The sequence below is a fragment of the Dermacentor andersoni genome, chromosome 7 (assembly GCF_023375885.2).
Source record: "Dermacentor andersoni chromosome 7, qqDerAnde1_hic_scaffold, whole genome shotgun sequence".
NCBI classification, from domain to species: Eukaryota; Metazoa; Arthropoda; class Arachnida; order Ixodida; family Ixodidae; genus Dermacentor; species Dermacentor andersoni.
This window is the reverse complement of record NC_092820.1, coordinates 49,992,622-50,015,580: the sequence shown is the minus strand read 5'-3', so window position 1 is coordinate 50,015,580 and position 22,959 is coordinate 49,992,622. Positions and strand designations below refer to the sequence as shown.

Below are 22,959 nucleotides of genomic sequence, written 5' to 3'. Positions count from 1 at the left end.
CTACTTTGAATAAACTTCAATTTCAATTTCAACGCATGCGGCTACAGTCTCCACTGTATACATTGGACACACGTTGGCACACGATGTAGGAATGATCTTCATGAGGAGTTGCATGTTGAAGCACGATGTGTACAAGGTGAAAAGTTTACAATTATAGGCACTCACCGTTAAGAATCTTTTTCTCATGAAATAGAATGTTCCGGCACGAAGGAGTTCGAGGCGCCGGGACACCTACATAGAACATTCCATTACTACAGAACGTAACCCCTGAACTGAAAAAGTAAGAAGGCCATGTAATGATGTTTGCACGTACAAACATGTTATGTTTTTAGCAAAGGTATTCAACTCATTGTCTGGCTGGCTGCCAGCTGCTGACCTTGCTGAAAACGTAAATAATCTGATTTAACATGACTGTTTGATTAAAACTTTGTGTGTATGCAACATTTTCCTATATTGACCTTCTGATATAATTTATGCGGCACCTACTCATTAAAGCAAGCAGATTCGTGCCCTTAAAAAGACAGTTTGAACTCGTTTACTAAAGGTCACCCAACCTGCGCTTCAGCTTCCACAGACACACGTCCTCCTCTGCAATTACGGCCGACTACTTGATGAAATTATTCGGCCGAGGCAGACCGTGTGGATGTCTCGCCAATTCGCAGAATGAAAAGGTCACTCACTTATATCGTACATTACGAAGGAGCTCATGGCTATTCTGTGGTAAATTCTATTAGGAGGATGGTGGTTTCTAGTAATCAACACTGCTAGAACAAGGAATATTGATTTCGCCAATGTTTCTACACAATGACTTGCCTTTGACAAGTCCCATTCTAAAATACATGGTTTACATTGCTTGTTCGGCCACGGTTGATCACTCTAAGAACATTAGGCCGGTCCTCGCCCTGTCTTCTTGCTTCGTATATGTGTTGTCAATTTTCGCTCCTTCTCTAATAGCTACGTGTCAGCACGTAGTCCAACAAGTAGTACCCCAAGAACATATTTAAAAGTGCTTATTTATGCCTACCGTTATCTATGAAATATTGTGTTGCTTTCTGTTTCCTTTCATTACATAGGACAGCGATTCTTTACTAAGGTTCTCGTAGTAGATAGGACCACACAAAAAATAAGACTTTTTCGCCATAGTGTTCAATCTAAGGAGCAATTTTTTTTCTTGCTTTAACAGTATAGCTGTTTGCCTCACGCACCTGTGTAAGTGAGCCGTGTGCGAGGTCTTCTGAAGGGTGTATTTGCGCTGGTCAATGTCTGTAAAGTGAATAATAAAGATTGCGGCGCGAACGCCGAGTAGGGGAGGGCAAACGATATTACGGCTGGGAAGAAAGAAAGTTCACGTGATTTGCACTGCGCGCCTCACCTGAAAGAGAGTGGCGGGGGGGGGGGGGGCTGCACTCGCACTGGCCGCCGTTGCTACCAGCTGCGTCTGCTGCCTTGTGCCCTCGATGCAATGGCACAGCAGTTGTGGCGAGAAAACACGGGGATGTGTGCCGTGGTAGCCTCCGTGGTGTGTAGGAACCGATTTGTGCATTTCAGGGCTAGCGCATAGCAACACTTGCAACTCCAACAAAAATGGGGAAAATAGGAAGACCACGCATTGTGCGCACGACGGAAGGAGAAGTGTCGACAGCATAGACGCGACTATAACCAACGACAATGTGCCCGTGCGAAAGCGGAGAATGCGGCCAGTGACTTAGCCTCCGAAGAACGTCAGCGAGAGCAGATGCGAGAGTCTTATCGTCAGCGTCGAGCACAAGCTCCCGATGAATATCGCGCACCGGAGACAGCTCATAAGCGTCACGCTAGGTCGTTCGAGTCTGTGCCCCAGCGGCAGAGGCGTTAGTTGCCACCTCCTTCGAGTTTAATCGGGGCGAATTCCAAATTGATGAGAACGTTTCTGGATGCGGAGTCTGACCGTAGTTTATCGGTCTGCTATCCACAGCTTCGCTGCCCAATCCGCCACCACATAAATGGTTTGACCCGAAATTTTTTTACTCAACGTTAGCGACCAAATTACGGTAGTAAAAGTTAAGCAAATCGCAAACGAGCGATATTTCATTCGTGACAACGATGTTGACGACGTGACTTGAGCAGATCGAGTCCAAAACTTTTAATAAACCGTCATTTGGCGTTCAAAATATTCTTCGTCATTTTGTTTTAGGTTTAAAGGGCAACTCCGGTGTTTTCTCAATTAAATTCGCGTGGTAAGTTAATCTGAACGCTTTTTTTATCTTCTCAATAAAGCAAGTTTCAGAGTTTCGCATATATTTAGATATTCACCTAATTTATGGCCTCGAACACCCTACCTTACGTCCTCCTCAGTTACCGACCACATTGTCTATGACGTTAGGAGTGTTCCATGCAGAGCATGCCGGTATCACGCAGACGACAGCGACGAAAGCGTCGAGAATTCGACGACCATGAGATAGTGCATGGCGTGAGAAGTTGCTGCCGTGAAAAGGTGCGTACCCTGAAGACACGTAAGAGATGGGAGGCAAGTGGTGTTGCGTTGTTGACTCAAAGGACTTCAGGCCTCGCCATCCGCAAACACAATGTGAGCCGATGTCGATCGAGTTGAGCCGAGTTTAAGCCTATATGTCACAGTCGAGTAGTTCATGCGTCTACTGTGTGCGAACCTGAGCGATAGACGTGGAGCTATTTACGCCATCAGTACGAAGAAAGCTCCTTCTGTTCATTTTTGACCATACGGATTTGAAATAAACCATTCCTCATTCCATCCAGTGCACACAGAAAAAGCAGTTAAAAAAAAAACAGATTGTGAAAAGAACCATGCGAAGTTTGTAGATTGCAGCGTCGGTGTGCTATATAAGATTCCCTTGTCATGTGGCAAAGTGTATGTAGGGCAGTCAGGCCGCTGTGTTAACGAGCGCCTTAGAGAATATGAGCGATCCATAACAACAGGCACAGGTTCCCATTTGTCTCAGCATTGAAAAATATGCAAGTGCAAACCCATGTTTCGTGATACCACGATTTTGAAAAAGAGCCGTGAGACCAGTGCCCGAGATTTATCGGAAGCATTCTTCACTAAGTCAATGGGGTCACAGTGCATTAGTGTGCCTTCCTTAGCCTTGTACAGCGCTGAATGTGATTTTTTGGATTCTGTCGCATGAGTGCGCTCTTATGATTGGATGTAGGTGGCTCCACCACATGGTGCTCACTGCCCATGTTCCTCTAGTTTCAGCTGTCTATACAGGAGTGATGCAATAAAATGATGTCAGTTGAGAGCAGCGCCTTGTCCAGTCGTCTTTCTTATGTCTGTTGTTTTGCGGTAAACTAAGTATTCATGGATTCGCACCAACTAGCCCGCCAACGCCTTGTACTGAACTACAAAACAAGCACCTCGTTCAGCGACCAACGGTGTCAATACTGGCACCGGCGTTCCCGCGAGGAAACTAGACATTCTCTAACTAAACTATCATACGCGCAAAGTCCTAATTTATGTCTACGGAAAACAGTGTGTACATGAAGAAAATACAAAGAATATTAAATAGCACAGAAACGATGGCGTACTAGGGTCTCTCGCTCGCTGTTTTCGAATGTGTGTGGTCGCTCATAACAGCACGATTCAGAATGATGCAACGGTGCTTACTTGCAGAAAATATGCCTGTATTTATATGTTCTGACAATAATTGAGGTCACCTATGAGCGGCTAGCATTTCATCTCAAGCGAACGAGGAGTGGTCGCTCTACCAGCCGATGTAAACGAATGCACCGGTCGGAGCTTTGGGCTGTTAGCGGTGTTTTTGGGGCGTAGAACTGCGGAAAGTCGTCGGCCACATCTCACAGTGAGCTTGCAAAACACCTAACAAACCCAGCGGCATATATGAAATCAGCCGTTACGGCTACCCTTAGTCTTCGTGTTGCGCCCCAATATGTAGCGCTTGGGCGCTGGCTCTCGTGGTGCGGGTCAAATGCGAGCGGCAATTCGTGGCTATTGAACTCGACAATATCATAAGTGTCAATATTTGACAGATCTGAAGAGTTGGTGCAGCGGACGTTGTCACACGAAGGTCCGGCGCGGTCACAAATCAGCTGAGCGTCTGCTCTTCGCTGGTTTCATTCACCCAGCGGGCTACACGGGCATGTCTTGCGTGCGTTCTGCGTTGAGGACACTCGCGACGACACCGGAAGACGGTCGCTCAGCTGCTTGGCAAGGTTTCGGTTTTGTTTCTGCACTTTTTTTTGCTCATTTAAAGTTATGTTCAAGTTTTCGGAACAATTCTACTATGATAATCGTAACGGGAGGCAACGGAAGCCTAAATAGTTCATCTTCTTGACAGGGTCAAAAATCGCCGGTGTCGCCCCTGAAGGGCATCTGACGATATCTACCAGATATTGTGCGACAACAGCGAGAGGTAAGTCAGCCTGCATTTTTTTAAATTCCCTTGAAATATCAGTTTCTGTTTTCGCGCAAAATGTCGAATAGTGGCAGACGCCCACTGAGGCGAGAAGAAACCTTACATTTATTCTTCGGTATCCTAGTATTCGAACTGAGGGTCGCGAAGAAATAGAAATTAGCAGAAGGCATGACTTTACTTTAATGGGTGTTGTTCATGGTGACTATTATGAAGATTGTTTTCCCTTGTGCAAGAGTTCCTCTACAAGCCAACTTGATAAATTTACTTATTTGATGGCATAAGTAAATTTGAAACTTTGAGAAATACCTCACAACACAATTTAGAGTAGCCTAAGATTTGTGCACACAATTTTTCTTAAAGAAATTCTATTTGCCCGTGAGAGCACCCCTATTCACAAAAAATAGCGTTATTATGAACGCAAACATTGTCAAATATGGGCACTGGGTGCACTCGAGTGCGCTGTTTTCTCAATATATCAGCAGCTTTTTTCACCTATCTGAAGAAAAGTAACGCATCCTGATAGTGCAACGGTTTTCTTCAAAAACTGTTACAGAACCACGCATGTCGTTCACACGTGCCTAATATACAGAGTGCACTCGATGCCACTATTTGCGTCTTAAAACTGCATTCTTAAGCGTTCCCGTACCTAACGCTTCTTCTCAACTCAGCCGAGTTAAGGCGCCAGGCCTTGGCTCACTCAAGGCGTCGTTCTGTTTATTGGTTTATTTATTATTGGTTGCACGAATGTACTGCGTGTTGTTCGTGGTAACCTTTTGTGAAAGAGCGTCAGATAATCATCCTTATTTTCACATCTGCGTGTAGTATTTGAAAAAGCAATTTCAATCGCTGCTTCTGCCTTCTTGATTGCAGTGATTCCAAGTTACATATTTTTAACATTTAAGTTACCGAGTCAGGTCGTCGATATTTAGAGCACATAAAGCGAACTGACATTCTTTGAATTTGTTCTAGTTTATGTTTTAAAACCTTTTGATGGGGGCGCCACACAGCACCAGCGTATTCTAGGCTCGGACGGATATATGTCTTGTATGCAATCAACTTGACTTCTTTCGTCACCTGGCGTAATTTCCCTTGCAGGTAGCACAACTTCTTGCATGTTGATTGACAAATATTTTCAACATGAGGACGCCAGTTAAATTTATCTGTTATGGTTATACTGAAATATTTGAAGCTGCATACTTTTACCAGTATAGTATCAGCAATATTATATGCGAACGAGATCACTTCCTTTCTTTTTGTTATGTGTGTGTAAGTGGTTTTTTTTTTATTAATTTCCATACCCCATTTCTGACACCATGAGCTTAAGTTTTGAAAGCACTGGTTGATTTTAAATTGATCTTCCCTGCATGTTACCGGACAATAAATAAGGCAATCATCTGCGAAAAGGGATTCGGTATAAGCAGGTGTGATCAGCTAGCTAAACTGACTATATTCAACGGAGGCTAGCGTTATTATTATATTTGGAGAACAGTGGCACCGATATAACTCCTCCAACGCAAAATTATAGTAAAAGGCTTGTTGATCGGAATGCTAGTTAAAGACGTTGGTTCATCCGAGGCAGAGGCGCTATATATACATTACTTTTTAAACGCGTTTGGGGCAACAATGGTACTGGCTCAATATTCTGCCAATAAAAGCAGTGCCAATAGCCAATAAAGCACATGCCAAGGGATTGCTATCTTCTAAGGGATGTGACTAAAATACGTGCTGCACCACAGACAAAAAGAAAGAAGCTCTTGTTCATTCTGAGAGCTGCAAAACAAATTCTAAATGAAACGATCGCAGCTTAGATGACTGATGTGTTCGGCAGTTGGACTGCTCTCCGAGTGTCGTGTATTGTTCATTGTAAGTGATTCTGCAGGTGTCCCACATCTCTGATTAGCTTTCATTTTGGCGATATCAAACCAGGGACGGCGGTATACCTTACATCACGAACCAAAGTTCAAATTTATTTATAGAGGATTTTTTGTCAGCAAGGATATCGTTTCTAGCCGTTTCGACGTAGTAACAAAGCAGAAAAAGGTCGCAATGATGGAGGAAGTGATTTTTCTGCGGTAATTATGGGTACCTTTTCCTGGAAATAGTTCCTACAAAATACGCATTACCCCTAGTCTATTTACCTCCTCATCGTACATTTGTGAAGTACGGGCCTCGGACGGACCACTGTGATCCCAACGACCAACACATCTCCTTTTCTCCCGTGTCCCTTGTCTTTCTCAAGGCTACATCTCGTTCTTGAGGGCGTCTTTTCCAGTAGGAAATCTTGTATGCATACTTTCTGCAAATAGCCTGCACATAAACCGGGCCTTACGGTTCATCTACCAGGTGTCCCAGGTAGCTTTAGCCATAATTTAAGATATTCGAATGCCACGTAGCTGGACAGACCAATGTAATGTTGTTTTTCAGCGCTTTGATCAAGTGAGATCACTGTTTCACCCTGCATATTTGCGTAACTAGCCCTAATTAATTAATGTACTTCTCGAATATTATATTTAGATGAAAAGAGTCAATGAGAAAATTGTATAGCAACATGAAAAACTCCCGATACACCTTTCTGTTGGCCAATACATGCTACATAAAAGTGTTTTTCGCTGCGTGATAGCAGCCCGCGAAGACACGCAAAGTGCCTCGAGCGGCCAGTCGCGCGGCAATTTAGTATGCATTTGCGGGTTTCTTTCACACTCGAAAAAAGACTTTTATGTAGCAGTGAATCAAGTCGTCGAGAGATTCATTGACGAGCTCCATATACCCAGTTTATTCATTGCGCAGCACGCTAAAGCATTGACATGAAAGTCGTTCATTGAACAGCTACATATACCACTTGAATATGGCAAATCAGTTCAGCTTTACCATCTGAGCTATCCAGGAGGCTTGTCTATCACAGAGCGAGGCTGAACTAGGCGCCAACTGAAGGCACTGGGACCTTGAATATAGCAAATCAGTTCTGCGGAAGCCCGCAAGGCGGAGGAAACTACTTGAAAAAGAAAAATTGGCATGCATCCGAATTGTAGCACGAAGCTACCGAGGAAACCCATGTGCGTCTCTCAGAAAGAAAGCCTCGCAGTTGAATGAAAAATTCTTCTTAGTCCGTAACTTGAACCAGGGACCAACACCTACCCCGGGCAGTCGCTTTACCATCTGGGCAGAACAGGAGGTTAGCCGATCACAGAGCGAGGGCGAATTAATCATCAACTCGAGGCACTGCGACTACCACGTGAATATATGGCGCAGCCTGCGAAAGCGTCGGGTTGCCTATTCATTGAGGAACACTTGTGACGGGTTCGATCCCGCTCAGCATTACGGAAATTTAAGCGATCTTTCTGCATTATACATTTGAACATTCCTGATGGCACATAGATAGTTGCTGAAGTTGGCGTAAAAAAGCGTGTAGGTAATGGAGTGACGCATTCAGTCCCGGTACATAGTAATATATTTTACCGCTTACCCTGCCTAACACATGGCGATAGGGGAACAAGCGGCACACTAAGCGCATGCGGCTTCATCTTCCTCTTGTCCCTTGGTGCCGGCACACCAAAAAGAAGTAGACACGACAGGACCCTCCACCTAGTGAGGAACGTAAGTGGCTGACGTAATAGTTCTGCGGAAACCCGCAAGGGAGAGAGAAGAATTAAGAAAGGAAAAATGAGAACACCAACCCAAAGGTCGGTATTGCTACAAAGGAAACCCATACGGGTTCCTCGGAAGAAAAACCTCGCAGTTGAAGAAAAAAATATTTTTTTTCTTGAACTGCGAGGCTTTCCTTTCGAGGAATACGTATGGGGTTCCTTTATAGCAATTGCTATGTTTGGATGGGCGTCTCATTGTCCCTTTATTAAAGCTATGGGCCTGCTGAGTGGTGCGTAAGGAAAAAAATGAATGTCTTATCTGTAGCAAAACGGCTGTTAGAATTGCTATATGTAGGTTCGAAGGCGTTTGCGATGGTGTATAGGCTTATCGATTCAGTGTCTGGTTGAGCTGGTTTAAGACGGTCAGTAGATAGAATGTCTTTACGCCCTCTACCACCCCTGGAAAGTATTTGGGCGTACCGTTGAGTAGCCTGAAGGGGCCGTCCTATGGGTGGTTGTAGTGGAGCGCTCATCGTGTCTCGGCGTATGTAGACGTGTTTTCAGTCGGTGAGGTGCGGATTGACAAACCTGTTTTGACGAGTGGGGCGAACCGGTGGCGCAACAATGGTGTCCATCACTTCAAGGAGCCGGCTTGCGTATTTGGTAATTTCAAAGCGTACAGGTGATCACTGCATAACAAAAACCTGTGCCGAAAACAAGTTCTGACGTAGAGCACTGCATGTAGCTTTCAGTGAAATCCGGAGGCTGAGGAGGACAATAGAAAGTCGTTCCGTCCATGACACGGTATTGTCTGAACACATTAGAGCAGCCTTTAACTTTCGATGAAAACATCGGACCATTCCGTTAGGTGCCGCCTGGAAGGCGATTGCCTTAATGTGTGTGATATCGAATGTTTTCGACATGTCACCGAAAAGTGGGAACTCAAACTGACGACCGCGGTCGGTTGTTATTGTGGAGGGTTCGCCACATCGGCTTATTCATACATCGCCAGCAGCCTGTGTGACTGCTTCTGCGGTAATGTTCGTAAGCACAACAGCTTCGGGCCAATTAGTAAAACCATCGACGCACGTGAATATGTATAGAAGGGCCAACAATTTCTGCTATGTGGATATGCCTGAAGCGGGCACGATGAGGTGGCAAACCTTTATTGGGCCAACTCTATGTCTAGAAAGTTGAGCCAGTTGGCATTTCAAGCAACCATGTGTCCATCTCGGAACATCGGCTTTTAAGCGGGGCCACACATATTTAGAGGTTAGTAGGCGTTTCGTCTCTCTCGTTCGCGGGTGTGACATGGAGTGTTGGGCTACACAGACTGTTCGGCAAGAAGCTGGTGGCACAGATGGACGCCAGTGGTTATTTGAAGTATCACAGATAATAGGTACGTCACTGCCAGGGTTGAAAACGTCTTCAAGTACTAGTAAAGTACCAGTGGCGCGGAGCTTGCGCAGATAGTCGTCATCGAGCTGTGCTGCGGCCAAGCGTGTGAAATTGATGCGGGGTGTGATGGCGGAGGTCGAGCCGACGTTCAGCAGGGATAGCGCATCGGCGACTGCGTGGTCCTTTTCGTTGACATGGCGAATGTCGTTCGTAAACTCAGATATTTACGCCAGGGGCTGAAACTCATGGGGAGTGAAGGAGGTGCTAAGTTCAGGGCGTACGTTACAGGCTGTCAGTATGAACAACTGACGTCCTTGGAGGTAGTGGCGGAAGTGTTTGGCGGCAAGGTATAAAGCCAGCAACTCGGGGCCAAAAGTGCTGTAGCGTCGCTGATGTGCTGCCATCTTAGAGAAAAAGTAAAGCGGCTACCATGTGCCAAGAACGAACTGCTGGAGGACAGCATGAACAGCCACACTCGAAGCGTCGACCACAAGGGTGGTGAGGCCGTTGGGTATATGAATAGCAAGGATTGCCGCCTTGGCAAGTCCCACTTTAATGTTTTTGAAAATTGTGGTGGCTGTTTTTTCCAAGGTAAAGGAAGATTTGTTCTTATATTCCTGCCCAACAAGTCATGAAGTTGGTGCAAGATGGTGGCGCAGCGTGGCCGAAGCCTTCCTGCGGTAATAATTCACGAGTCCTAAATACTCGCAAAGTTTTCTCACTCTTGTCAAAGGCGGAAATTACAGAGTGGCAGTGACACAACTGAGAAGTGAGAAATAGTACCATGACGGTCGACAACAGCCAAGGAAATCTATGACTCAGACGCACCGAACTCGCTGTTTGTGGCACTGGCAACGAGACCATACTGCCGCACTCGCGCGAAAACTTGAAGCAGGTGAGTCATGTGTTCAGAAGTAATGCAGCTGAAGACAATGATATCAGCTAAACAGATGAAGCAACATTAGAGGCCCCGATGTACTTCTTCAACAAAACGCTGAAACGTCAGGGCCACGTCGCGGAGTCCGAACGGCATACGCAGGTGCCCGAACATGCCAAAAGGAGTGACGATAGCAATCTTCGGTATGCGGTATGGCTGGACCGGGATATCATGATACGCTTTTAAACAGTTAATTTTACTGCAACATGTGCAGCCATGGAGTGCGGCAGTGCAATCCTGTATATGCAGAATCGGGTATTGGTCAGGAATGGTTACCTAATTCAAAGCGCGATGATCACTGCAATGTCCCCAATCGCCACTCATTTTGGGCACCATTTCGAGCGCTGAAGACCATGGGCTGGATGAGGGCCGCACAAAACAAAGTTCGAGTATATGCTCGAATTCTTTGAAAGTAATCTTGATGCGGTCTGATGCTACGATATGGTGGGTTATTTTATTAACGACAGGTATATCAGTGAAGTGCGGAAGGAACAGGTCCGGAAACTCCGCAAGAATTGCTGATTAGCGAGGCGGAATACTGGAGTGCGGTGGCGAAGCTGTAGTGGGGAAACATGCCATAAGGTGCCTTCGACAATCGAGTGAGTTTCCTTCTCGATGAGATCATGTGTTCTGACCTAGACGATGAGCTTCATATGCCAAAAAAGGCGGCGCCTGTGATGGGGTACTCGGGCGTCAGCTACAAGAAATCACCAGTGAAATTTCTGCTTCAGTGCAATGTCGACAGTAACCAATCGTTGAGCCTAAGTTTTTACGGTTGAGGTATTGACGTCGGGGAGTGAAGCCGTAAAATTGTCACGCCGGCGATGGTCTGACAACGTAGGCGGGATACCGCAAATTTCGACACCTTTGTCTGCAAAGTAGCTAACCATCGTCACCCGAGCGGTCACGTGGAAGAGACGAGTGGTCCCGCGGCCGACAACAATAGCCGTCCTCAGCCCAAGGCCCAGTAGCTTCCCGCGAAACGGCCAGGCAGTCGGCACTGTCTGGCGCGGGTGCTGTCATGAGCGTGGTACCAACAGATTCAAGACGACAGAGGTGGTGAAGGAGAAACTCGGTAGTGGCGCCCATATAATGGCGGCTCGAGTAATGAAGGAGCAGCTTGTCGACGAAATCCAGCCAGCTTAGTCGCAAGCTTGTCGACCTGTCGGGAAACGTTTGCGTTCGACTCAATGATGCTCTCAAGATAGTCATCAAGAGATGGTGTGTCGGCGGCAACAGGTGGACGGCAGCGATGCCTCGGTCGCCAACTTTCATAATTTTGTCTGCTTCTTCAGCTAAAACATCGAGCCATTCGGCGGACGATACATGTAGAATCATGCGGACCTAGGGAGGGTGTACACAGAAATGGTTTATTTAAACCCACTTCATTTCGAAGGTTTGTGCACATTACAAGTTTCACTTTCATCTGCAACATCGCTTTTACCGCACTTACAAGCGCCGCTGGTGTAGTTGTACCTCACAAGCACGGAAGAGATGGACAATAATAGAATTTGAAAGTGGGCTTTTACTATGGTAAAAAAATATATTCCATGATTTATAAAAACAGCCCGAACTTGAAACACAAAAAGTATGTGTTTGCCTGCTCTTCCGTATATCTCGCACTGTGGTGACTAATTATTATTCATTAGTCACCACCGTCATCGCCAATTAAAAACTGTACGCACGGAGCTTCTCCAAAAGGACAATCTGCATAGGATACGGCTCACATGTTCTTTTCTGCTGCTGTCCCTATTTAGCCATGTCATTGTGAATGACAAGCCTTCAAAAAAGGCAGGACCGCAAGGATAGAAGTAAGACTGCAATTTGTACCGTGTAACTTGTTAGTTCAATTTCCAGCTGTCAGTAGAAAGTTGCCACGTAACATTTTCACAGCGCTCGTCTGCGGAAGACAAGCCCGTTCAAGCTTAGCAGTGTTTTATTCGAGGTCCCATTCCAGAGCTGTTTTTGTTTTTAGTGCACCATTGTATATTACGCAAACAAATGTAGCGCTCGCAGGAAAAACACACTTTTGTAATAAAAAGAGTAATATAATAACAGTGGTACAAGTATTGCTTGTTTTTCAAGTTGACCTGCAGCAAATGCAAAAAAAAAAAGAATAACGCTTTGGCTAAGGCAAAGAAAATAATTTTGATGCTTTCTCCGTCCTGTTCGCGTTTTCTCTTTCTACATGTTATGTAAAGATTCAAGAATAGATTTTATCTACCATGTTCCTCGCATCTTCCATATGTCTTGAAGTTCCACATTGTTCTGACTCATATATGCGATTTGCAGCTTGGCGCTTTGAAATGAATAGATATTGTCTGTGACGAATTGTCTATCTGATGCACGATTTTTGTAGCTTTTCAGCTTGTGGTTGTTTCGAAAACAGCCGGTTTCTTTCATCTCGTTGTTCTTGTATGTTGTGTTTCCGAGCAACAGGTGGACGGCACGTTGTATTTCTTGCTTCGCGTCCATGGTGTATGCGGCTTCAGTATATTCTGGTCGCATGAAGGAATGACGCAGCGCGGCCTCACACAATATTTTGTATACCACTATGAAGCAATGTTATTTACTTCACTTGGCACGCCTGTCATGCCTGCTGTAACGAAAGCACTACCATACAAATTCTAGTGTGTGCGTTGGCGCCACGTCACGCATGCGTGGAACGTTCAAGGTGACGCCAGGATTAAGAGCCAAATTTTCTAGCTTAAGAGGGCAAGCATGCAATGGAAGAACATTCGGAAAACGAAAGACGATTTGCTATGAGCATTGGCGAACGAATGGCGTTCTAGCTTCTACTCATGTTGGGCCAGCACAGAGTAAGAACAATGAACCAAAAAATTCTTCTTCTCTGTAAGTGTGCTCAGTATGGCCAAATTTTTTGGTATAGATGCGGAGCATGCCTAGTTTACGCTCCATGCTGCTAAAGTTCTAGAAGAAGCCTCGTTCTCGCCAACTGTTGGATCGCTTCCTGTGTTGGAAATTACACAGCGAGTGTAACACTAGCGAATCGTATCAGCTGCGCTGTGATCTTGAGCTAAAGCTTTATAGTCAATATTCCTAAGTTGGGCACGGCAAATGCTGCGGCTGCATTGGTAATTATCTCGGCCAATAAGTTTGTGATTGAAGGTTATAAGTGAAGGTTTCGTATGAACATTATATGTGCTCCGAAGTCAAGTATGAATAGGCATTTCTTTTCATAAATTTCATGGTGACCGACAAATTAGTATCAGTAACCGCACATTTGAACTGGGTAACCAAAAAGATTCCTACAAAAAAAAAAAACTCAACTTATCATGCGGGCTAACAGTTATTTCTACAATATACCGCCCTGTTAATTGAAGTGTGGAATACTATCAACGGATAATTTACATTCCTAATATTCTTTGGCTTAACCTTTCGCGATGTGTCGCTGGGTGTATGTCCTTTCTTCCGCAATCCTCCGCTTTACTTACGTGCCACTGTGGCACAAGATGTACGCAATTCTGAAGTGTAGCCCCCTAATGCATGTCTCTGAATAAACCTGCCATCAACGTTGTTCCCTCAGGGTGCTTCATACATCTTCATCCGTATTTGTTGCATTGCTGTGCAGATTACTAACATCATTTATCTGCCTGGTTTGATGTCTGCAGTGAGTTGTGTAGAGCATAGAGGAAGTTCAGGAACAATAAAGCCGAGCCTATTGGAAGAGAAACATAAGTCGTAAATTACACATTCTTTAGTTAAATGATTCCCTGAAGCTCCGCCTAATATAGACTCTAGCACTGTCGTGGAATACACATACATGTGTATATATATATATACATATATATATATATATATATATATATATATATATATATATATATATATATATATATATATATATATATATATAGCATTACAGCAACACGATGTCCTTACCCCATCAAAACTAATGGTCCCGAACTTAGCACCGAACAATACACAATACGCAGTTCAGATCTTACGGATAGAAACACCTCCTGGTAGTATGCTTCTTTCGAATGTACGCTAGTTCCCGGGTGTTGATCTATTCCATCCTCGATGAGAACTATGTTAACCTCCCAATCATGGTGGCTTGGCACAGTCACTGGAACATCGAAACAACCGCGCCATTTGATTACTGTTCCGGCATAGAGAACTTCTATATTGAACAAATGCAACTTATAAGACAAATTTTCTAAAAAGACACTGCTTTACTGGCCAATGTAGATTAGATCTGTGATGTGATGAACACGACCATACCAGAAAAGATACAATGAAGCAAAAAAAAAAATGAAGGCAACTTATGCTTATGTAATATTAAAGATTCAGGTGTTTCATATTTAGAAAAACTGGAGCTTGTCAGATTACGTTTCTCATCTTGCCCATTCAAGTGTTTAAATGCATCTACGTTTCACGGAAGACGTGGGTTGAGAGCGACGCAAATAGAGAGAGTCGCTATAGTGAGTATATGTGGCTAAAACCCATTCTTTATTCTTGACTTGTAAAACGAAGCTACACGAGCGCTTTTTTTTTGACGTCATACTGCCACAATTCCCCTGTAGGGCCAGTTATTAAACCCATAACTTCGTTTTCGCAATATAAAGCCAAAATGATGCAACTGCCGCATAGGAAAAATAAGCAGAAGGCCTAATATTTTGGTACCTACTGTTGCAGAGCTTCCTACGGGCCTACAAACGGAATTTCATTGCACGTGTGTGTGTTTTGTAAATAAATATACCCTGCGAGGAACCTTGTCGACGTCATCCATCAGAGAAGTTAGTTGACTTTCTACGATATTTTATGCGCGTCTTAATCTATGAAATGGGAATTCAGCTAACGTTCTGTGTGGCACAAAATGCTTAGTCACACAATACATCTCCTAGGCAGGTTACAAAATTTCATTTATATCAATGATGTCGCCGTATGAATTTGAGAGTACCAGCACAGGCACTCAAAGACATCTTCATTTGCTGAAATCAAATAAATAACTGGATAACACCGTTAGGTACATCTGGCCAGGGTATTTATTGATATCTCATTAATAACGAAAAATTAAAGTAAATGTCCAAGCGCACCTATCAGCCCTATCATATTTGAATCAAATAGATAAGGTAACTAATATTGTTTCTTTTAATAGTGGACTGAATGTTGTGCGATCGACGCTGTAACAAATATTGAACTTGGTTATTCAATATTTATGCATAATATACCTGTATTAGCAAATAATTCATTTAGGCTGAGGAGGAATGTCGCATTATTTTAATATCTGCTTCTAATTTGCAAATGGGAGCGCACGCAGCACAATATATAAGCGATGCCTTTGGAGGTTCAACAATGCCCAACCCATGCATTCACATTTTGACACGGACGCCCAAATATTCCCTCAGGTGCTATAATAGGCTAGCTAGTTCATCATTGTCGATTCAATGGACGCGCGCTTGTCGAGTCATACACGAACAATAAATCACGCGAACTCAGGCCCCATGTTTGTATAATTGCATGCGCACACATGTCTCAAGCAGTTCCCTGCCGCTGAAGCGATAATCACCTAGGCAATCTTTCTTTAAACGGGGAAACTTCGAAGTGTTTCGAAATCGCGCATCATTTGTCATGCCCGTCCTGATGGCTAAACAAATTTCCATCGCTTCCAAGATTGGAAACACTTATTTTTACAAATTTCTCTATTGGAGGCTGACTAGACTGTGCAAGAAAAGTTTTACTATTTGCCTAATGCAATTAACTTGAATAAAACGCCTTTGCGCGATCTGCAGCGCCAGACCTTGCATATGTCTCGGTCGCTTGGAATAAACTCCACAACAATACGGAATCATTCCTCCAGTTTGTTATATATATCTTACTGTAAACGCAATTGTGGCACCGCGCAGTTACCATCGATCCCGCGCCGTGCAACTATGCCACATCGAAGTGCACTGTTTGCTATTGCGAGAAATGTTTCTAGTGACTCTTCATTTACCTACCCTAAGTTTCTGGTGCATCCTCATACATGTGTTCGCTTAATATGTTTTGGTGTACAAAGATAAAATGGTGCAACAATCAACCAGCAAAGCACGAAATGGACTTTCCCCCTATTGCGGCGGCATATTCGTACTGCTACCACTGTTTCATATAATTTTACTCAATCTTGAACGATAATTTTCTGTTTCACATCTGAACGTCCTCAATCAGCACTCGTTGACTCGTTATGCAAATCCCTTGCGTATTGTACTACGTGAGAGAGAGGAGAGAATTTATTGAGAAAACGTAGAGATGTTTGTTTCAAGTTGTATGCTCCGTCCTGATACTCTAATCGTAGGGCAAGGAAGGAGATGTAAAACAGGGGTATATGGCGTGATGATCTTGATATGAAGTACTATAGGACGCATTAGATCTTTCACTGTTCTGAATGTAGACCTCTGCTAATAACAAATATAACACCCATAATGAAAAATCAGTGGCACAGCAGTGTATCTGAAAGCCACCTGTATTCCTACTTATCCACAAATGTACAGCTACTGGATGAAAGCTCGCCGTTAGATTTTAATATTTGGTTTCCGCCTGTTCATTGAAAGGCACCATAAAAAGTTCACATAAACAAAGTTAATGTTTACGATATATTCGTCTTGTTATACATCCATAGCTATATAAAGAAAGCCATCAGAATTTGGGCTTAGGATTTAACATATAGAATATCAAACAGTACAACAAGGCACAAGCACCGACACGACGACGCATAGAATGTGGGTTCTATATGGCGTTTCTTACTTTATGCGATCTTCTAAGGTAAATATTTAATACCATATACATTGAAGCATAAATAAAATTGTAGATGCGCCGACTACCATAACTATGATATTCATTTTCTGCAATATTATTTTCTGAGAAGTCATATAACAAAGAGTTTTACATTTACGAGAAGCTCGCCATTTTGTAAAAGTAAACATTTTCCGTTTTCTTGTTCCTGCCTGCGCGTACTCTTTCAACGGGTGTACACGAAGCGTGTTCATCAAGCCGTTGATAGACAAGAGCGGAGAAGATTGTCTTATTAAATGAAACGGCAGAATGAGAGACGACGAGGAGTTAAGAAAAAGAAACTATTGAGCAAATAAGTTTGCACATTTGCCCACGCACACCGTAACGTAAATGTCAGTGGCCCTATCACTCCATTTTGGAGGCTGCTAACCATGTGGTTAGTTACCGAGTAACCTAAGCACAAGTGAACTTGCGTATTGTACTCACGTGTCGCTGGAGCAAGGACACAGAATGTCACGAACACAGATAGGAAGCTTAAGAAACACAGTGTTGAAGCCATGCTGCCTTAAACCTTAGGTGATTCTGCGCATACAGAACAGAGCGTGCATGTGGATGGTGTCTTTTGTGTTTTGTATTCGTTTTCGTAATAAAACAACACTTATCCTCATCAATCTTCTTTGATGGTACAAAGAGAGTCATACAGACTTTTCGTTTAAGTCAGGCCTCTCCGCACTTAAAACTAACCAGTACTATTTTTTCTACATTGATAGCGCGAATGCTGCACGCAATATTCAAGCAAAACAGGCGGAAGGCGGCAGATGGAAATTCAAGACCATGAGCAAAACAAGAACAAGGTGAAAGCCGGAGCCAACGTTTTGACAAGTGGACTTGTCTTTTTCAAGGCGACAAATGGTTACCTCAGCACAGTTTATATAGGTAGGGTTCTCCTAAAGGGTAGCACCAACGAGGGAAGGTGTGTTAGCGGCGAAAGTGTAGAATTGAGAATAAAGGAGTGCAGTACACACGGTGGTTGACACGGCCATCTGTCAGCCACCTGTCAACGGCGTGCACAGCACCTCTCTATGACTTGCGTTGCTGGTGGTCGTCGGCTATCGTGTGTCTGAATGAGATAATAGAAAGAGCGACAGAAACCGGTGCTGGGAAAAAATATGCTAAAACTATTCAAATGAAATTAATTTTATTTCAAAACTATTGAAATGAAATGAATAAATAAATGATAGGAAAGAAAGAAAGGAAAGAGGACAAAAGACACTAAGCAACCAAACTATGTGTGGTTGCCTGCAGGTAGAAATTTAGCATACCGAATAGATTCTAAAGGTCCCCTTGAAATGTTTATTCCTATTAGTTACAATGTCTTGAACTTACAGATAAGTTATGGTCCTCTGTATTTTCTTTGTCGTTCAGAACTAAAATTTGACTGGAGTATGTAGACTTTATGTTCATCAACGTTGCGACCTGCTTGGTTGAAATGCTCGGCGACGGCTTTGGGACGATTTTTAGCTGTGACCGCGTGATGTTCGTTCAATCTGATGTTCATTGACAGTCCGATTTCACCCGCATAATATTTCTTAGAGAAAGATTCAAGCACATAATATCACATCGGAACTTGTACAAGTAAAGCTTGTGTTGGCTTCGTGTGTACAACTATTTGTGCTGCTTTTAATTTTAATGTCACGTTGAAGGTGCCTGCAGGTCTTGCATCTGGGGCGACGACATGGTTTTATTACGGGGGAATGGTGTTGGCTGACTTTTGTGTCCACAAAGATATCTTCAAAGTTTCTGTTGCGGCGACTGGTCACCCTTGGTACATCCAGGAACGCTTTATGTCAACCTTCGTTAATTTTTAATATTGAGTGGTATTTTCGTGGGATGTTGCTTAGATTTGGGAGTGCATTACAATATTTTGTTGTAAAGGCTGCCGGTCTGTCAGATTCTGCTGTACCAAATTCCGACTGTTTCTCCAATCTTGGCGCAACCTGGGGAGATAGTTTCTTTTTGCTCACGCTATTTCAAGGTCACTTGGGTGGGGGACATCATCGTTCTCTTCGCTGTACATTCTTCTTATTCACTTCGCTTGTCCGACAAAAAATATATCTTGCTGGCAGTGTCGCTGGTGATGGCTGTTGTAGTCTAAATATTGTTGGCTCTCCGTAGCCTTCCGGCAAAGAGTCGTTCTCAGTTTTCCGTTTTCTATGTAGACCGTCGGGTCGAGGAAGTTGATTTAACTAGGTGAGTGGTGAGCAGTAAATTTCTTACTCGGGTGAAAGCTATTGAAATGGCTAATTCACTTGTTTAACGCGCTTGTGCCACGTTCCCACATTATAAATATGTCGTCAATGTAACGAAGATAGGTGTCGGGGTTTAAAGGGTAGGATTTCAACAAGTATACCTCAAGCTGTTCCATGAAAATGTTCGTATACGTGGGAGCGAATGGTGTTGCCATGCTAGTGCCGAAAGTTTGCAGGTGTTCCATGAAAATGTTCTTATACGTGGGAGCGAATGGTGTTGCCATGCTAGTGCCGAAAGTTTGCAGGTGTTCCATGAAAATGTTCGTATACGTGGGAGCGAATGGTGTTGCCATGCTAGTGCCGAAAGTTTGCAGGTAGTGAACAGAATCGAATTTGAAATAGGTGAGTGGGAGAACTAATGTAAGTAGCGACCGGTAATCTTCAGGAGCTTGCGCTTGGGTGTTAATTGCGAGAGATTTGGATGCGGCACGAATTCCTTCACTCATGGGTACGTCAGTGTAAAGGGCAGAAGCAGCCAAATTGACTAGAATAGCACGGTCGGAAAGAATTTGGTTGGCGTTGGTGCCGTCGATAATTCGAAGAAAGTACGGCGTGTCTTGAACAAATTATGGGAGTGTGGTGGGGATGTTTGACAGGTGGTGATATAAGAATTTATGTAGTGACTCGGTAGGTGTCCTTTTATTAGACACAGTTGGTTGGCTTGGGATTTCTGCCGTAAATATTTCTTTGACTGAAATTTATGTATTTTAGGAAGAAGATAAAAGCAGCCTGTTTTTTTGTCCTTGGGCATCCTAAAGCGATATTCGACTGTGTGATTAGTTCCCTGGACAGGAACTCCACTATTGTGCTTTGTATAGTACTGGTGTAATATGAAGGCGAGTTAGAGTCGAGTTTTTTATAATGAGCGTGGTAGCTCAGTTGTTTGGAGGCCTCATGCGTGTACTTTTCTATACGCCAAATTACGATACGACCACCTTAGTGTGCTCCTTTTACTACAGTGTTATTCCTTCCCGCGAGTTTTCCAAGGATTTGGTGCTGAGTGGGGGACAAACTTTTGCATTTCCACCAATGCCACGCTGACTCTACAATTTCCTTTGAGGTTAGCTTTATTTATAAATCCAAGTATGCACGCTGTTCGGCTTCCGGTGTCCACGCGCTAGGTGGTCTAAGAAAGTCTCAATCTTGTTTTCCTACATCTGGTCTATCGATAAAGAACTCGTTGATGAGCATGCTTCTTGAAACCTCTGTTATATCTTTGTGGAGTTCATGCTCGTTTACTGCGTTATTGATGGGACCATAGGCATACCGCGTTTAAGGAGATCAACTTCATCCGGGCTTAGACTCTGGGATATGTCTACTACATTGCGGCGGTGCTCAGCAGGCTCGCCTGTAGCACCACCGGTGGAGCTATGTACTGTAGGGGTCACAAATTTATCATTTAGCACTGAAACGCTGGCATCAAGGAAGTGAATTGTAGATGCAGAATGCATCTGAGAAAACGATATGGATGGATGGGCATTGTTAAAGTCATAAATGAAGGGAAGCAGCTTCTGTTCACCATGTGACCAAATCATAAAAACATCGTTGATGTAACGCTTGTAATTCAAAGGTTTTAGTGCCCGTGTTATCAAAAATTTACTTTCTAGCTCAACCATAAATATATTGGTGTAGTTTAGGCCAGTCCGCGTACCCATTGACGTTCCACTAGCTTGTTCATAGTGTTGATCTTGAAAGTGGAAGCTGTTTAGTTCTAAATTAGGAGTCAGCAAAGTGACCAGCATATTGCTGTAGATTAGTTTCTTGGGTAATGCTGCTTCGTAAGAATTGACGACTGCCCTGGTGCGATCTTCATGGGGCATGTTGGTGTGCAAGGATGCCACATCGAGTGTAACCAAAAGAGAGCCGTGAGGAATATTAGGATCGATAATATGATGAATAATATGATAATATGATTCTGACGATGGCCGCACCCCGGCCGAAACGTCAATAAATCTCTCCATACGCGTGTCTACTTCACTGCATATATTTGCCTGGATGCAGAAACGTTATTTTTCTTATATATATATATATATATATATATATATATATACTTGAAAAGAAACTTCAAAAACGAAGATGGTTCACAGCCTAAGCTTGGATGATGGTCTCTAGTGGGCATAATAAAATAAGTTTTGAGATATAGCAGAAATCACACGTTCGTAAGTGGCCGGCATTCCATGTGAAAGACGTTTGGAATATAGGCTGTTTTATACTAAAGTTTATTTTCTCTCACACGGAACTGCCATAGGCAGTTGAACGACAATTGAACGACAATTGTGTGCACTCGTTACATAACGAAAAGCGCCTTCCTTTTCAACTACACATACTCATTGAGAGCTACCAAGAGCCGCTTGGATTCCATAGAAAACACTGTATTTGTGGGAATTGTGTTTATGGTACTTATACGGTGGAGTCAATTGGAAAAGCCAGCGAGAAGCCGGGGATAAACCGACGGGTCGAATGACATACATAATAAATTGTGGTAAAAGCTTCCAAATGATGTAAATGAAGCATACTGTGAAGGAACAATTGGTTCTACGTCCTGATCTATCATGATAGTATTGTGTAAATGCCGCAGTGAATGAACTGGTAGCATGTCACAATGCACAACATCGCTTTTAGAAGGAATGTCAGATTGTACGATATGAAAACCTAAGTCAATGCGTATTTGGTCCTATAGACAGCATTTCAAAATAAAAGGGTGTCCTTGTGGGCGAAACCAATGCAAGAACTCATCTCACGATAAATGTTGATCGTAATGCAGTTAGCGTTCGACCAGTGTAGCAAAACATCAAATTTCTGAAGTCATGTTTATTGATGCCAAACCCTCACATGGCCCAGTGAGATGAAAAGCCGGCATCTACGCGAATGAAAGGACACTTGAATTTCCTTTGGTCATGAGGCCACGTCACGTGCGCGCCTCGTCGGAGCAGAACGGGCGAAAGGGCACAGCAATAAGAAACAATGTTTCAGTGCACAAGTAAACACGGACGAGCAGAGCAAGCAACAAGAATGCCGGCTTGTCACTCACCGGCGATGTTTCACAATGCTATTCACAGCCAACGAGCCGAGCTGTGTACGCACAGCAAAAGGGAACACCTGATGCCTCGCTGGCGCGACAGGTGTTCCATAAAGGAGAGGGTTTGCCGCAAGGCCACGTCCGCCTTGCTCTCGCTTTCGGTAGCCTTTGTTATCCGCACTTTCCTTGTCCGCGCAGGCTCTCGCTTACGTTCTAGTTTGGCCTCTGCAAAGATGAAGTACAAGAAAATGAAGTACAAAAGAACTGAATAAAAGGAAAAAGAAAAACGTTGTCGGTAGTGGGTTCCGAACTTAAGACCCCACGTTCAGAACTCGAGTGAGTCAGTCACGGGGCTAAAGAAGTGATTTTCTTTCTTTCTTTCATTCATGATATTTATTACAGTAGCATATAGCCCGATAAAACATTCACCAGTTGTGAATAGTCTTAGGATTACGGGCAAAATGATAGTCACACACACAAGACGCAGCGTTTATACTTTGGGTGGAAATGTTGGTGCCACATTACAAATGTTGTAAGGATTGGCACTTCACCAAGGTGGGGTACCAGATCCGTTAAATATCAAGCC

General features: G+C 43.7%; 1 protein-coding gene across 3 annotated transcripts in view; it reads right to left on the bottom strand.

The window, feature by feature from the left end:
• Positions 1–22,475, bottom strand: part of LOC126534455 (uncharacterized) — a 74,068-nt gene extending 51,593 nt beyond the window's left edge. The window contains exons 1-4 of one of the 3 annotated variants that reach the window (XM_072289192.1): positions 22,386–22,475; positions 17,532–17,627; positions 14,279–14,400; positions 166–231 (exon numbers count right to left, since the gene is read on the bottom strand). In XM_072289192.1, the coding sequence (XP_072145293.1) occupies positions 166–231; positions 14,279–14,400; positions 17,532–17,604 (261 nt within the window). In that variant the 5' untranslated portion in view covers positions 17,605–17,627; positions 22,386–22,475. The remainder of the gene's footprint in view (positions 1–165; positions 232–14,278; positions 14,401–17,531; positions 17,628–22,385) is intronic. The other 2 variants (XM_072289190.1, XM_072289191.1) reach the window with 2 other exon arrangements.
• Between the last annotated feature and the right edge of the window lie 484 nt (positions 22,476–22,959).